The sequence below is a fragment of the Perca fluviatilis genome, chromosome 6, assembly GCF_010015445.1.
Source record: "Perca fluviatilis chromosome 6, GENO_Pfluv_1.0, whole genome shotgun sequence".
Classification (NCBI taxonomy): Eukaryota; Metazoa; Chordata; class Actinopteri; order Perciformes; family Percidae; genus Perca; species Perca fluviatilis.
Genome location: NC_053117.1, coordinates 7,195,783 through 7,214,115, shown reverse-complemented (window position 1 = coordinate 7,214,115; position 18,333 = coordinate 7,195,783). Strand labels below are relative to the sequence as shown.

Genomic DNA, 18,333 nt, shown 5'->3' with positions numbered 1-18,333 from the left:
GACTCGGTCACATCAGCGTGATAAGGCATTTGTTGTACAATGGTGCTGCGGCTCCTTTTAAGAGAGCTCAGTTCGTGTGTGTGTGTGTGTGTGTGTGTGTGTGTGTGTGTGTGTGAACATCTTAAATGGTTGCCATGCCTATAAAGGAATGTACATAGCACGTCATGACAGAATAGTAGACCTCATAGTGAAAGACATATCAAACCATTTCCCTCTCTCGGTAAAAATGTACAAACATTCTCAGGTAAAACCATCCATGTTCCAGCATTGCAGTAGTAATCTTAGTACTTTCTTACACCTGGTTGCTAATACACCAGATGTAGTTATTATCAACGAGGAGTCCAGTGAGGTGCATATTTTGGAGGTAGGCTGCAGCTTTGATTCCAGCATGGAGGAGTCTTTCTACACCAAGGTAGTTAAATACCAACCACTCCTAAACACCATCTCAGAGCTGGGCTATAGGTGCACACTACTGGTTTTCATATTTGGTAGCCTAGGAAACACACACAGGCTGGTAGTAAGAGGGCTGCAACAACTTGGAATGGCCAAAAAGAGGGCTAAACGGTTTGCAAAATACTGTGCCATATCTGCTATTATTGGCAGCCGCCACATATGGCGAAGACGCTGCTACTTATACCCTTAAGAACCGAGTATTGTGCTACCTATACCCTCGAGAAGTGAGTTTTGTGCTACTTATACTCTTAAGAAGTGAGTTCTGTGCTGTGTCTTGTATTGTATTGCATCTGTAATATGTGTGTCCCTGTACGATTTTTCTTTATGTGGACATAAATAAATGGTTAAAATGTGTATGTGTGTGTGTGTGCGTGTGCGTGTGCGTGTGTGGAAAGTGGGCAGAAGAGAGATAGAGAAAGAGGAAGCAGACGTGTTGTATGCAACCAGAGCAGAGTTGGTGGAAGAAGTTTAAGTTTTGTACACAGTGTGTGCAGTGTCCAAAATAAACCCCAGACTGAAAGCCAAGTTCAGTCATTTGCTCACCAGGAACAGGATTTTCTGTTGGACGCGGACCGTGCTCGGACAATGGACCTTTTTCACAGCAGACATTTGGACTTGTCATAGTAGGAAAAGCACAGCTGAAATTGATAACCTTAATGATGGTTCAATTCCAAGTGTCCCAGTAAGCTATTTCAGTGAGTCAGCATGAACAATACCAGGGTCTCTCCTAAGTGGAATGCAGCCATCATTAATGGTTTTGAATACACCTGTGCTTTTCCTGCTATGACATGTCAACATGTCTGCCATGAAAAAGGTCTATCGTCTAGCAACATTGTTGTGGATGCTGCGGTCTCAGCCTGGCAACCTCCGTGAACTTCGAGTCTGGGGAGGAGGTGGCGGGGGAGACGACTCTCTAGTATTTTGAATGTGTACTGCAGTAACTTTTTAAAACACAAGCTGTCAGTATTACATATTGGACCTTTAAGACTGATAATATCCCTTCTCTCTCTCTACTCTTGCCACATATTCTCATTTATATGGATAATATAGATTCATCAGTATCATATTTAGTCAATATGATTGTTCTTATGTAAAGATCATATTCATTGCAGTAAGTGGAGATGTTCTAAGCCTTCCTTTGTTTGGTAAATAAATGATTTTAAATTGTTTTTTTCCTCACTGAAAACGATCAAATCTAGTAAAATTGCAAGAAAAATGTGTAGTGACATATCTCGGAGACTACTGTTTTGATTAATCTCCCCTTGTGTCTTGCTCTAAATGTTAATTTTACTTTCTCTAGCCTTTTTGCTTTTGACTCGTGTATTTGAAGTAGTTCCTCCTTTTTTATTTTTGTTTTGCTTAGCTGGGTAATTATTTCTTGTTCATTGACAACATTTGTATTGTATCTACGCATGTATATTCTCTTTCCCCAACGAGAGTTTTTAGGTAGTTTTTTGTCAATAAAAAGACTAGCACTAGTACTGCATAATAATAGTACTGCATAATAATAATAATAATAATAATAATAATAATAATAATAATAATAATAATAATAATAATAATAATAATAATAATACTGCATAGACATAATACTGTATGCGAACGACAGACGCTGTTGGCCGACTGCCCACGAGGGTGCGCCAATGCAACAAGTTAGACGCCAAACACTCTGATACTCTACCGAAGAAGAAGAAGAAGAAGAAGGTAGCCGGTGCCAGAGGTGCCTGCTTCTTATCTGTTGTTCGTGGCCCTCTCCGGTAAAGTAACAGGTAAGACCTGCAGAGCAATACAAATATATGTTACCGTCAATTCAAACAAAGTCTCTGGTATACGCCGTTTTGTTCAATATAACAGTGCATTGTCAAAACTAGATACGACATGCTAATATTGTTTTGCTAACTTGAAACGTTAGCCAAGGTTAGTCAATATTTGGCGCTGTCTAATGTTTTGACGCCAACAGTGTAACGTTAGCTGACGTTACGTTGTGTTAGGTGACTGGGCAGCAGACCGTTAAACCGGTCTGCTGTTGGAAAAGGCGACTCATTTTGAGGCAGAAATAATATAGCTAGTAACTTAGCTACATTAACGTTATGCTATCGCAGCTAGCTCCGAAGTCCTCGGAACCAAATCAGGTTCAAACGTTTGGATATTTTAAATTCACTTTCTAATAAGTCATACATACCCTACATAATTTAAACACGCTACGACTGTATATACATCTTTAAATGTCCCCCTGCCATTCGGCATACGTGTGTTAACAATTTTTTTTTGTATTTTGATAGTATGTTAACTTTGAACTGCTGTACCTGTAACGTTAGTCGTTTCCGTGAAGCAGAGGAGCCTGTGTCCGCCACTTTTAGAAGACTTAAGATAGAACGTTAGTTCAGACAGGTTCTGTTTGGTCGATGTATTCTGAAAATTGCCGGTAAATCCTTTCTATTTGTACAAGATTTTAAACCCTTCTAACTTAACACTTTAGTGACTTTGCCATGATATCGGTACCAGTTTCTGAGTGTTCACTTCCTTCCGTTCTGTCCATACAGGTCGTCGGTAGTTCACATACACATTATCTAACGTGTAGCTGCCGGGGCCAGCATACGACCAGCACCAAAACAAATGCAGTACTCTACTTTAGTTGCAGACCGGTGTCTTACAAAGAACAAAGTCCGAATACAGTCAAAATCATAGTAAAGAAACGAGAATGTAAATTTAATTTAAACTAACGCACAAAGGGGAAGTTGTATGAGACGAGTCCAGTGTTGAGACAGCAGGGTCACCGGATTGTATCTTTGCAAATCCTTACCAACCAAAGCTAACAGCACTTCATCCAACTCTGAGCTTAAACTAGCTAAAATCAAGGTTCTCACATATAAGTGAATGTATGTATGTATGTATGTATACTGTTTGAGATGCTACTGGCAGATTCACTTTGTATATGACAAGTAGGGCTGGGACGATATGCTTTTGTTCCGTTTCGATTCTTTCACGATAGGGCCGTTGAAATGAATCATTGCATCACGATGCGGACGTGGACGATTCTGCATCGATGGATTTACAGACCATAATCCTTGTTGATTTTCCGGTCACTGCTTTTTTTTTTTTTTTTTAAGCCTTTTGTTCGTTGTCTTCTGTGCTCAGACTCCACTACATTCAGGAAGTGTTTGTTTGTTTTTTAAGAGAAGATACGGTAACACTTTACTCGAAGGTATCTACATAAGAGTGACATGACACTGTCATGACACATGAACCCTAACCATAACTTGTCATGACAAAAAACGAATGACACTTACTAAAAGAAGCGTTATGTCATAAATGTTTATGACTTGTTTATATTGTTTGACACGTTCATGACAGTGTCATGTCACTCTTATGTAGATGCCTTCAAGTAAAGTGTAACCGAAGATACAATAAAAAGGGGAGTTCATATGTATCTGACTGCTTAAAATTGTTGATGAAAACCATGTGTAGCAAAATATGATATTGAGGAGGTGACGCATCGTGATATCGATTTGAATCGTTGACAGAATAATCAAAACGAGACCAATGAAGGTTCATACCCCTACGATACATGGGTCGGCACCCGTCGTATTTGATTTGTATTGCGATTCTAGAAGTGTTGCGATCCAATAGTATTGAGTATTGCGATTTTCTTTTCCTTCTTTAACGAAAACAAAAGTTGAATAATACACTTCTAGAGACAATATATCATGAGGCATTTCTAAAAACGAATTTTCTAAAAATAATGCACATCACATGTCAGTCATAGTCAGCCTGACATTTATTTCATTTGTAAAGAAGAACAACGTACTTTAGCCTCAATCCTCTTTAAGTGTTACAAGGTCACACTGTAGTAGGAGTCCCATCTGATGCCGGGCTAAGCCTGAGCTCAGAGGAGATAAACCAGTGAGCAAGATGCCAACTCCAACGTGATACTACTACAGTACAACACAAGCTAGAGACTGAGTGCAGGACATACTTGTGGTTGGGAGCATTTATTTAAGGCAGGAACGTGTGTAAACATCAAAAGAGAAATTCCTGTTACCATCTGTCCATTTTCACATGCAACCACAATACACTCATTCACAGACTTAGCAGAATTGGTGTCACTGATCACTCACTGGTTTGGTTTTCCAATTCTCTCTCTCACCGGGTGCACCGTGTAAGATTTGAAAACCTTTTCTCCCATTTAGGGCTGCACAATATATAGTTTTTTTTTTTTATCGCCATCACCATATCAACTAGCGCAATATACATATCGCAAAAGGCTGCAACATATCACTATAGACGCTACAATTTTTTTGTGTTAGTTGAAAGAAAATATAAGTTAAAAAAAACTGCAAATTAAAATGTAACTCGTTCTTTTTTAAGCAGTGCCTTTTATGTTCAATTCAATCTTCAATTTGTTCAATAAAAGCATGTTAGAAATGATTTTGTTTTAAATTCAACATGCAATTTGTTGTGTTTTTTTGTCGGCGAGCTTAAAATGAAACCTGCTCGCTTGTGATCTGCCAGTCTGTTTCCATATGTGAGAGAGTTATAATAGTTTACTTGCAAAACGTAATGAGCTAAATAATTAGTTTTTCTCGATTATGTTTTTGTGATCATTGGGAGCCAAATTTTTCGATTAATTGCACAGCCCTAATTCGCAGGCTAAGTGACAGAGTACTTGGTGTGATAATGTAATGTTAGTGTAACCGAGGATTTCTTATACTGTCTAGACTCAGGTTTGGCTGTAAAATAAAGACACAGGCTTCCAATGCTGGAACCAAGACGGCACTGCACGTCTCACTTTATTCAACCCCCGACACAGTCAAACGTCAGAAAATACAACACTTTATCCGCTTCCGGTTTTCCCGTCACAATAAAAGCTCTATATTTACTGTAACTTCCTCAACTGAGAGGTTACACAATAAAATACCTTACGTTAGTATTGCATGTCCGTTATGGCACGTTCATTTGTGGAATATGCAGTGAACGTAGCCAAAGTGACATCACAGTAACTGTAACGTTACCTACCCGCAAATTAAAAGCTGCAAACGTTAGCCCAGTGTATAACAAAAATCGTTGATGGCTGAACCGAAATTGTGTCAGAAGATGGAGTGTCATACAGCGATACAAGTAGCCTACTGTAAGGTTGAGGATGGCCTTATGCAGTATTTACACTGCTCTATTCCAGTAGATAAATAGATAATTTTTTTCAATTGCATTATATAGGCTATTTATCAGGCAGGTGCATGTTCACTGTCAGTCTTCTGTGTTAAAATGGAATTACAGGTTGTTGTTTCACTGTCTCAGATTTTGTTCAAACCTTGTCTATATCAAGAATGTGTCCCAAAACAAAGGCCTGTAAAAATATGAAAATCACATTATCTGGGAAGCAATATTTGGACATTAATATAATGGAAAGTATTATTCATAGGCAGCCCAAACTTTGTAGGGTGGAAGACAAACACGTCAAAATGACTGAACCATTACAATTTTGTACGGCATGCCCTAGATTCGGAAAAAAAAGTGTGAAAAGACTGAAATTAAGGGTAGCATAAACTTTGAGTATAATCAAAGAGGGTGCAGCAACTGTTTTCCTGGATTTTGACCCAGAATGAGCCAGCTGCATGTCACTTGGCTCAGATCCTCCCACTCAGTGCTCCTCTCCAAGCTGTCTTACTGGATGTTATGTTAGGAACCATGAAGAGGTTAAACATTTTAAAGGTGATAATTCAGGGTGAAGTGAACCTGTCGAGTGATTTTGTTTGGGGTAATTGTTTTTACATTGACTCAGGCAGGTTGGATGGCAAGCAAAGTCTACTTAGACAGTTATACATTTTGAAAAATAAAACTTGTGTTATATCTGATCCTCCTGCTATTACGAAACCCAAATTTGGCTGTTTATAGCATTATCTCTTTTAATGTGATTAAAAACACTAAATCATAATTTTGACTATGTATTGGTATGTATTTTATGGTTGTGTAAGGTGCTGGAAACTTTAAAATGGATCTTGAAAGTGCTTGAAAAGTGCTTGAATTTGACCTTGGAAAAGGTACAAATCCTGAGTATTTCAAATTGTATTTTATGTAATTTCTAAACTGTATGTATTTCTAATTTATGTATTATCTAGCCCTCCTTCCCTTTCTCTAAGTGGCTATGCCACTTGTCCGATCGACATTTTAAATAAGAACCTGTTCTTGATGACTTGCCTGTAAAAAAATAAATAAAGGTAAAATAAAAATGCTGTCTTCTGTTTCTGCCTGCCAGGATGGCCCAGTGGGGTGTCATACTCGCAGTAATCGGCGCTCTCGGAGGAGCAGCGCTCCTATCCTCCGTGCACAAGATCGATGAGGGACACACTGGAGTTTACTACAGGTGAGACTGCCGCACACATTGTTGTTTTTTATAGGGATGCACGATGATATCGGCACGACATCAGTATCGGCCGATTAAAAACTTAAAATGGTCATCATCGGCATCGGCAGATATGAATTTTTCTGCCGATGAGCCATGCCGATAGGGTGTCTTTTTTGCTATGCGCACATGACGACCATGAACGTAGCATGAGCGCCAGCAACTTAAACTTCCAACATGTCGGCTGTGTGGAGGTATTTCAAATGTAAAACAGATAACAAACTTGCTATATGCAGTACTTGTAAAGCACAAGTGATGCGAGGAGGCGTGTTCGACACTACAAATATGATTACGCATCTCAAGAGCCGTCATCCTGAGCAGCACCGAGAAAAGTAAGAAGAAAAAACGCCGACAAAAACCCATCAGCAGCCTCTACTTCAGTCCTTTGACAAAGCTAGAAAATACAGCAGCGACGACCCAAAGGTAAAAGTTTAATTTTGAATGTATTGCTCTTGATAACCAGCCGTTGAGCGTGGTGGAGCCGTGGTATGCTATGCCCAGGCTATGCCTAGCCGGCGCTACTTTTCTGATGTGCCGTTATCTGATCTCCAGAGTGTTGTCGCTTGTCACATTGAAAAGCTCCTTGCGGCGCTAGTCACATTAGCTTTACCGCGGACATTTGGACATCAAGCGTGAGTCCTGTTAGCATGTTGAGCCTCACTGCCCAGTGGATAGACGAAGACTTCACCCTTAAAAAAGCTGTCCGACCTACACTCACAGGAATGCTCCGGTTCTCACACAGCAGCTGCAATTGCATCTGCATTTGATGATACATTTGTGAGATGGAAAATAGAAAGAGAACAAGTGCATGTCGTGCTATGTGTTGACAGTGAACGGCTGTTTAGCGTTGCCTCTGATGTAAGGCATTTGGCAGACCTGTTCAAGTAGGAGAGGAGTTACATTTTTTTATTTGAAAATGTATTTTTATTTATTTTACTCCTAAGGACTGAAGTTTGAAGTCTGAACTTAAAAATAAAATGTGGCACTGGCATATAATTTATTCTCCTCCAAGTTAAATAATTTTACTATTTTTCAGGGGTGAATGTCTGTCTACATTTGTAAAATGATACATTTATGGTAGAATCAAATGTTGTTGGTCTTGTGTATTGCCTTATCTACAACACATGACTGTAATAAGGTAAAGGTAGTACAGGAGAGATACTTGGATTTCTCTTCAGTAGAATTAAAGTGAACAGTATATCAGGGGAAAAATGTGCATATACATCGGTATCGGCATCGGCCAAAATGAGTTTGAAAATATCGGCATATCGAATATCGGCCAAAATCCAATATCGTGCATCCCTAGTTTTTTATGTTGTGCCTGAGACATTAGTGTGTTAAACTGCTCTGCTGTAAAATGGAGACTATAATAAAAGAGAGCATCTGCTGCAAAGATGTTTACCGTAGGCAACTTAACTGTTAAACAGTTGTGTGTATCTTCTTAGGCGCTGAGTATTTAGAGCTTTCTTACTTGCACAGACATGCAGTAAATATCAGAGTTATGCCTTTCAGTAGGGCTCTTTTAAACACATGATAAGCTGCCATTAAGACTGGGCTCTCTTATGAGTCACGATAGTGTAATTCAACAATAAAGATTACATCTTTTTAATGAGAAATTCTCGTGGAAAAATTCTTGTTTCTTCTACTCTGATGAATTGCCTGAGGATGTGGACATTAAGTAAGGAAGGAATGTCTGTACTTGCAGTAGCATAAGGGACAATGTCAGCACCTGAGTTCTAACTGCTAACACTGACTAAAATACAATAACAGTTCCTCCTTGGCACATAAATAAAGTCTAACTCAAGTCTTATTATTTTGGCCAAGATCCAAATCTTTAATTGATCTTAACACACATAATCAGAATAGTTTTATTCATTACAAGAAAAGAAAAAAAGTGTGTGTGTGTGTGTGTGTCTCTCGCAGGGGAGGGGCTCTCCTGACCATCACCAGTGGCCCTGGTTTCCATCTTATGCTTCCATTCATCACCTCCTACAAGTCTGTTCAGGTGAGTCAAGTGAAGTAAAAAAAATGTATAGCCTAAAATCCCAAATCACTTAACCCTCTATTGCATGAATTATTTTTTAAACCTGTTAAAAATGTCTTGATGTGTTTTTATGACTCCAGGTTGCTTAAATAATGCAAATGTAAAAAAACAAAAATGACAACAACAAAACAATTTAGGGGGGGGGTGGTAATTTAAATGCGCATTCGTGGAAAGTGCCAAAAGATCCATTATTTCTTTAAAAACTTGCTTTTATTGAAAAAAATACCAAACAAATTTTACTTATATTTATTAAAATGTATAGCCCAATGTGATTACAGTGAAATTTGTTTAGTTTTAATTGTAGTTTGTGATGATTATTAATAACACTGTAGTAAGACGGTTTACACAATGCATTCTAACCCAGGTGTTAGCCCTGATGAAAGGCCACGAAGCAGTTGCACTCGTGGGTAATGCAGAGGAAGACATCACATTTGGAGCATTTGCTTCTCACTAGGCCTTTACACCCTGGCATTTTGCACCTCCCTTTTTCAATTGCATGCAAGTAATCCACTGACTATAGTATTTCCACTGATTCTGGGAGAGAGCCTTTCCAGGATGGCACTGGGGAAATTGTTCTACTTGAGTGCCAACAGAGGTTTTTTTCCTTCTGGATTTCTGGTAAATCATTCATCACTGGCTCCTGGCTCATCCTCCCTCTCCTCTCTTGGAAGAGCTAAAACGTCTTATATACTAGACGCAGCCCAGCTGGCGCGTACAAATGTGACGTCATGGGATCGGCGTGAGTATTTATACCCGCGCTGGTGGTCGCGACACTAGTTGCGGTCTTCTCCTGAAGAACTCCTCTTAACCCAGTAACTTTACATGAGAGACTTGCAGTCACTGTGAGAGTCCTGACATCCGGTTGTCGGCGAACTCGTTCAGGCCTCCTGTTTCCGCTTTGTTGCGCGCCGCTGAAAAAAAAGAGCGAGTATTTATACCCGCGCTGGTGGTCGCGACACTAGTTGCGGTCTTCTCCTAAACAGCGGTGGCGCTAATGAGCAAAGGCTACCGACGTTGCTCTTTCTACGGACTAGAAGAAGAAAGGAAAAAGGTAAACAACGGCAGAACTGGCAGCAGCATTGCCGTCAATGCTTCGGTTTGATTCGATGACCTACTTCGTCAGATCAAGCCTTTCATTCACCATAAAAGAACTCCTCTTAACCCAGCAACTTTACATGAGAGACTTGCAGTCACTGTGAGAGTCCTGAAATCCGGTTGTCAGGCGGCCCCTTCGTTCAGGCCTCCTGTTTCCGCTTTGTGCCCGCCGCTGAAAAAAGAGCGCGGCGCGCACCTCGGCTCGTGCACCATAAATCGGGCCACCTTGGATGCGTCTAGTGTAAAAAACCCTTAAGTCTGCCCTGTTAGCTCTCCCTCTCCCATAGAAAAAACATATTCAAGCTGACTGAAGGGATAAAATAAGCAGAACACACTGACTACACTTACAAATATTGAACTATATGGTCACTGAAAAAATATTTCTTCCTGTATGACATCCCTATTTAAACTAGAAGGGTATATTGACTATAAATGTGAGTGGACCAACAGATAATTTGGGTGAGCCAACATGATTTCCTTTGGAATAACAAATTTTTATTAGCGAGCAATTCATTTACATTAGTGTGTAATTAATAACTCAGATAATATATTAATTACAAAATGGCTGGAATAACATAATATAAATAAATCTAATATTTTTTTCCTTTTGAAATATCATAAATAATTGCAAACAGTGTCAGAGTAGATTTCTTTAAAAACTTGCTTTTATTGAAAAAAATACCAAACAAATTTTACTTATATTTATTAAAATGTATAGCCCAATGTGTTTACAGTGAAATTTGTTTAGTTTTAATTGTAGTTTGTGATGATTATTAATAACACTGTAGTAAGACTGTTTTTATATATATATATATATATATATATATATATATATATATATATATATATATATATATATATATATATATATATATACACACACACACACACACACACACACACACACACACCACACACACACACATACCTGAAAGAGGACACACAGATACAATTTACTTGATTTAAAAAACGTTTATTTCCAGTTTAATATTATAAAATTCATATCCTTCATCTCATTTGGTCATCAGTAAAATCATTTTATGGTCAATGTCAACAAAGCCACATTACACAATGCATTCTAACCCAGGTGTTAGCCCTGATGAAAGGCCACGAAGCAGTTGCACTCGTGGGTAATGCAGAGGAAGACATCACATTTGGAGCATTTGCTTCTCACTAGGCCTTTACACCCTGGCATTTTGCACCTCCCTTTTTCAATTGCATGCAAGTAATCCACTGACTATAGTATTTCCACTGATTCTGGGAGAGAGCCTTTCCAGGATGGCACTGGGGAAATTGTTCTACTTGAGTGCCAACAGAGGTTTTTTTCCTTCTGGATTTCTGGTAAATCATTCATCACTGGCTCCTGGCTCATCCTCCCTCTCCTCTCTTGGAAGAGCTAAAACGTCTTATATACTAGACGCAGCCCAGCTGGCGCGTACAAATGTGACGTCATGGGATCGGCGTCAGTATTTATACCCGCGCTGGTGGTCGCGACACTAGTTGCGGTCTTCTCCTGAACAGCGGTGGCGCTAATGAGCAAAGGCTACCGACGTTGCTCTTTCTACGGACTAGAAGAAGAAAGGAAAAAGGTAAACAACGGCAGAACTGGCAGCAGCATTGCCGTCAATGCTTCGGTTTGATTCGATGACCTACTTCGTCAGATCAAGCCTTTCATTCACCATAAAAGAACTCCTCTTAACCCAGCAACTTTACATGAGAGACTTGCAGTCACTGTGAGAGTCCTGACATCCGGTTGTCAGCGAACTCGTTCAGGCCTCCTGTTTCCGCTTTGTCGCGCGCCGCTGAAAAAAAAGAGCCGTGCGCGACCTCGGCTCGTGCACCATAAATCGGGCCACCTTGGATGCGTCTAGTGTAAAAAACCCTTAAGTCTGCCCTGTTAGCTCTCCCTCTCCCATAGAAAAAACATATTCAAGCTGACTGAAGGGATAAAATAAGCAGAACACACTGACTACACTTACAAATATTGAACTATATGGTCACTGAAAAAATATTTCTTCCTGTATGACATCCCTATTTAAACTAGAAGGGTATATTGACTATAAATGTGAGTGGACCAACAGATAATTTGGGTGAGCCAACATGATTTCCTTTGGAATAACAAATTTTTATTAGCGAGCAATTCATTTACATTAGTGTGTAATTAATAACTCAGATAATATATTAATTACAAAATGGCTGGAATAACATAATATAAATAAATCTAATATTTTTTTCCTTTTGAAATATCATAAATAATTGCAAACAGTGTCAGAGTAGCCTAAAGTTATGTAACTCAATCTGAGCCCATTAGGCTGAATCACTGAATTCACTTCAATGTTCACATAATGTTGCCATATTATTAATAATATGAATTAATATTAAATAATAATAATCATTAATATTCATTCTAAAATAAATACACAAGTTGAAATATATTTTAATTTGTTAGATATTCAGTGAAAATGTTATCTTTGACATTATTGAAAATTGTTATTATTATTATTATAGGGGTTAAAGGCCTCACCTTCTTTGATCCAAACATATATTTGATTGATTTTAAACGTGGTCATTGTGGCCAAATAGCTACATTTCTTTTGTCCGGCAGAAGGCCTTTTCTTTGTCGATGTGATCAGCAGAAAACTATTTTTCCTTGCACGGCAGCCTCTCAGCCCATGGCGATGTAAAACACACATCATCATCATCGCAGACCTGCTTTTAGGTGGTTCTTGGTGAACTCTGGACCATCCTGAACACTTTTCTCCCAGCAGCCAATGATTGCTTGTGTTTTCTTTCGGATCGTGGCAGCGAAAACAACTGTGCCAATCCACTTTATACTTGCAAACAAGTTATTCCCGGGAGCTGCAGCTGCTTTGAAATGGCTCCAAGTGACTTTCCTGACTTATTTAAATCAATGATCTGCTTTTTCAGATCTGTGCTGAGCTCCTTAGACTTTCCCGTTGTTGCGTTTGTAGATGAGTCTGAGTGTATCAAACGAGCCCTAAAATGGGCTCAGAGAAGTCACCAGCTCACGCCACGCCTCAAAGCTAATTTGATTGACACATCACCAAAATTGATAATTCAAGTTGCTGTATGTACAAACCCCAATTCCAATGAAGTTGGGACGTTAAAAAATGTAAATAAAAACAGAATACAATGATTTGCAAATCCTTTTCAACCAAACATTTAATGTTGAAACTATTAAACTTTATTGTTTTTTGTAAATATTCACTCATTTTGAATTTGATGCCTGCAACACGTTCTAAAAAAGCTGGGACAGGGGCATGTTTACCACTGTGTTACATCAGCTTCCCTTTTAACAAAACCCAATAAGCATTTGGGAACTGAGGACACTAATTGTTGAAGACTTGTAGGTGAAATTCTCTCCCATTCCTGCTTGATGTACGACTTCAGTTGCTCAACAGTCCGGGGTCTCCATTGTCGTATTTTGCGCTTCATAATGCGCCACACATTTTCAATAGGAGACAGGTCTGGACTGCATGCAAGCCAGTCTAGTACCCACACTCTTTTACTATGAAGCTACGCTGTTGTAACGCGTACAGAATCTGGCTTAGCGTTGTCTTGCTGAAATAAGCAGGGACCTCCCTGAAAAGACATTGCTTGGATGTTGCTCCAAAACCTGTGTGTACCATAAAGTATTAATGGTGCCTTCACAGATTTGCATGTTACCCATGCCATGGGCACTAACACCCCCCCCCCATACGACATCCATGATTTCCAAAAACAATTTGAAATGTGGACTCGTCAGACCACAGCACACTTTTCCACTTTGCGTCAGTTCATCTCAGATGAGCCCAGAGAAGCCGATGTCAGCTAGGAAGACTGGCAGCCTGCTTTCCCTTTACTCCCTCTCTTCATCTCTACTACTTCTTGTTTATTCACAGATTATTTTATCTGTACGCCCTCTGGTGTTTCAGAGAATACTGCAATGAACAATGCATTGAGCATAAATGTCCCCGTGCATGCTCATAGCGCACCCAACACCGTGGTGCCGGCCCCCGTAGATGGCTCGCCCGTATAAGCAAAGCTTATGACTCCCGTGACATACATGTTCTTTACTTTTGACCACAACTGTATTTGGCTGAGCCATTTATAAAACCGAAAGGAAGAGCACTCTGGGGACGGTATCGGTCATTAAAATATTATTCCAGATTGATTGCCAGTTCAGATCTGCTGCAGGGAGCTGGATGTTGTTTCTCCAAACTGTGTCCACAGAAAGAGGCCTACAGTATAAGGAGCCTTAGTCTAAGGTTTTGGAGCGGTAAACCTATGGAGGTATTATAAGACCAAAACCGATGCATGTGGCTACTTAATATGCACATGAATGACGCCATCATCATGTCCGCGTTCTTCATTCTCGATGATGTTGTCCGTTGTATTCTTTTGTCTTAGTTCAAATGAGGCATAACAGGACGAATGCTAGCCTGCGTATCAGTCCATTCATCATTAAAGCTGCTGTTTTCCACAGCTTTTCGTTTCAGGCTCTTTGACAGTGAAATGTTTAGGGAAAAAAAGCAACCTTTTCAGAAGAAAGCAACATTTGTATTGCCTACATTGCTTACAATATCATCTCTCAAAAAACTAAACCTATTAAGTGCATTTAAGTGCCATATTACATTGTTTTTAAAGAATTTTGTTTTTCAAATGATATCAACCTCAAACTAAGGCATACATTAAAATACACAAACATTACATTAAGTTGTGCAACCTGAGACTGATCTGTATATAGCCTACAGTAGGCCTATATGTAAATATTAGTTATACTCAACCTATTTTCATTTATATATTTGATTATAATGTCACACAGCTCTGTTACACTTAGGCTATTAGAGAGAGAGAGAGAGAGAGAGAGAGAGAGAGAGAGAGACACACAGACAGACAGACAGACAGACAGACAGACAATTTGCTGTTTTTCCGAAGGGATAGTCAACGCGTCAGCTCTTTAGATCAGATCGTGGTCACCACTACGTATTTACTTCTCTTTGATTTTGGTAGTTGTTGTGTTTGGTGTAGTTTCATCGTCCATACGACTGTTATTTACTTTTGTCGGGTCCGCTAGGTGGAATGGATGATTTAAGTTAGACGTCGTGCTATTATCGTGGTAAGCTAGTTCCATTTTGCAGTAGACATACTGTACAGAGTTTTAGTTTTAATTACGTTTGAACTGATTCCAAACTTTGGAAACTTCGAGGCAAGTCATTTTGCATCGAGGATTTTTTGTAATCGAATTATTCGAGTTATTCGAGGAATCGTTTCAGCCCTAGTTGAATGATTTGCTGGTATCAACGGTGTGTATTTCATTTAGGTGATATTTCAAACTGGAAGTACTGAAATATAAGAAAATTCAACTTTGCAGTGGCTACAAATAACTTTGGTTCTGTTGACTGCGCTGTCTGGAAGAACTTTAAAATGAAAATGGCCATGTAAAAGTTCCGTACCCTTCTCCATGTTCGTCGGTTTGTTTAACTGCCAATTCTTTTCTTTTCCGATTCTTGGAAGAAAAACAAAATGGAAACACGAATCTCTGTTTTTGTCTCACAGACAACGCTGCAGACAGACGAGGTGAAGAATGTACCATGCGGCACGAGGTAGGTCTGCTGTTTTGATTGGCTGAAGTAGTATCAGATGTGTTCCCCAGATTTAAAACACTGAACGTTTGTCTTGTACCCTACACGCTCCCACACAATACCTTGGCTGAACTATTACACCAACACTGCCGGAGTCAGTGGTCAGAGGTTCATCAGCACACATCTGCATCACCCAAACTGAAGATACAAACCCTTTATCTTGTGCTGGTGTTTGGATAAAAGTGCCTATCAAATATATCAATGTTATGTTTGCTTTTTTATTTCAGTGGAGGAGTGATGATTTACTTTGACCGTATAGAAGTGGTGAACTATCTCGTTCAATCAGCAGGTAAACCCCCAGTGTTCAACAGGCCAAAAACATCAAACAACGTATTTATCCTGAATTCCTTGCTCTGGTCTTTTCACATCTGAAGACAACTTGGCACTGACAAACACGTTCACCCTTGGCTCCAGCCGAGCCACATTACCAACTGTACGTGTGATCTGTGTTTGCTGTCATTTCTGAATCCGCTGAGCACTTATTTCCCTCTCTGCAGTGTACGACATAGTGAGGAACTTCACGGCAGACTACGACAAAGCATTGATATTCAACAAGGTTCACCATGAGCTCAACCAGTTCTGCAGTGTTCACTCGCTGCAGGAGGTCTACATCGGCTTGTTCGGTAAGTGCTGAAGACTGGGCGGACTGGGTATGCACTAACAACTACTTTGAAACACCTCATCTCAGTTTCTTTTTAATGATACATCTACACAAACAGCATGTCGTCAGCCTACAGCTGAGGGTTCATAGCACCCTTGTTATGGCTTGTCTTTACAACTCAGACGGTGCCCTGTTATACACAGCAGCTGCTAATGCATATGCCCTTTGCTGAAGTGAGCCCACACTTGTGAATGTTACAAACTATCCACCTAGCAAAGGTCCTCAGAAGGTAAACACAACCATGGCCTAATGATGAGACACCTACAATAATTATGGGTGGTAAAAGGTTTGTTTACAGCAGGAGGCTTCAATGTTTTTTTTTGTTTTATAGCTGAAAGAGACACGGAGTATGGACCCCCTACTGCATATACTGTATAAAATTGAGTTGCATATTGAACTAGGCCGGCTGGATGAAAATTAATGGATATTAAAGGTCCCATGGCATGAACATTTAACTTTTATGAGGTTTTTTAACATTAAAGGTCCCATGACATGGTGCTCTTTGGGGGGCAAGGTGGAGGGTGGGGGTGTGGCCTTGACCAAGTGCCACTTTTCTTGTTTGAAAGCCATGATGTCTCTCTCTCATGGGTGGGCCAAATTCTCTGGGCGGGCAAAGCAGAGAAAGGGGAGGTAACCTTGCTCCTTATGACCTCATAAGGAGAAGATTCCAGATCGGCCCATCTGAGCTTTCATTTTCTCAAAAGCAGAGCAGGATACCCAGGGCTCGGTTTACACCTATCGCCATTTCTAGCCAATAGGGGACCATAGGCAGGCTGGGGGAACTCATATTAATGTTAAAAAAACTCATAAAGTGAAATTTTCTTGCCATGGGACCTTTTTAATATGAGTTCCCCCAGCCTGCCTATGGTCCCCCAGTGGCTAGATGTCACCTAAAACTTTTTTTAAAGAGGTAAATTCAATAATCTCTTTGTTCATTTGGTCAAATAAAGCATCTAGATTGAAAAGGAAACTTTTGTATCACTCAAGAGCAGAAGGGGGTTTAAATCTCCCTAACTTAGAGTTGTATCATGTAGCAGCTCAGTCATTTTATGTTGATCGTATAATAAATAAAACAAACTAAGATCCATGGATAGATATAGAAAATAATCAATTGCAGTACAACAGCTTACTGTTGGCGCTTTTTTCTAAGAGCAATATCAAATCATCAAATTTTGTTATTAATAGTACATTAAAGGCCTGGAATAAAATAAAAAAAATTCTTCATCAAGAAATGGGGCTTCCCAGACATATACCTATTTGGAGCAATCCCTCAATAAATATACGGAGTACGCAACTATACTGGGAAACATGGATAAAAGGTGGAATAAAGCAGTTGTCAGATGTCATAAATCATGATATTGTTGCACCTTTCGGTGAATTAAAAAGCAAATATAATCTAAAAGATACAGAATTATTTAGGTATATGCAACTGAAAAACTGGATTATCTGTAATTTTGACTTGGAAAAGAATATCAGCCCTGAAATATCTAATATTTTTAGCCAAATAAACAAAAAAAGGAGGCTGATCGGCTCTATGTACAATTTACTATATAAGCATAGAAAATAGTGATACATTATTACAAAGTATATACAATAAATGGACAGAAGACCTAGGGGTTGATGTTAAAGGAAAATGGAAAGCAAGTTTGTCACTAACGTACAAATTAACTACTAACGAAAATCTGCGTCTAATACAGTTTAAGATAATGACAAGAATATATTACACTAGAGATAAAATAAACAAGTTTGATAATACATCGGATATATGTCTAAAATGTAATTCATATGGTGACTCCCTTATGCATGCCTTTTGGTACTGCAAAGGTATAAAGAAGACCTGGGAGGGTATAGAGATTTGGTTATCTAAGTATACTAATAGAGAAACAATATTCTCCCCAAAAATATGTATTTTTCAAGATATAGAGGGAATAAGATATCCAACTAGTTGGCAGATACTTTTTTCCTCTCTTATCTTTAAAAAATTGATCTTGCAAAACTGGAAAAATAAGGAAGCACCTTCAATAGAGAATTGGAA

At 39.2% G+C, this 18,333-nt stretch overlaps 1 protein-coding gene across 1 annotated transcript in view; it reads left to right on the top strand.

The window, feature by feature from the left end:
• Positions 1 to 2,104: 2,104 nt before the first annotated feature.
• Positions 2,105 to 18,333, top strand: part of erlin2 (ER lipid raft associated 2) — a 29,199-nt gene continuing 12,970 nt past the window's right edge. Inside the window, exons 1-6 of the mRNA XM_039803504.1 lie at positions 2,105 to 2,222; positions 6,707 to 6,814; positions 8,777 to 8,858; positions 15,552 to 15,598; positions 15,865 to 15,926; positions 16,135 to 16,260. Coding sequence (XP_039659438.1) covers positions 6,708 to 6,814; positions 8,777 to 8,858; positions 15,552 to 15,598; positions 15,865 to 15,926; positions 16,135 to 16,260 — 424 coding nt within the window. The 5' untranslated portion in view covers positions 2,105 to 2,222; position 6,707. The remainder of the gene's footprint in view (positions 2,223 to 6,706; positions 6,815 to 8,776; positions 8,859 to 15,551; positions 15,599 to 15,864; positions 15,927 to 16,134; positions 16,261 to 18,333) is intronic.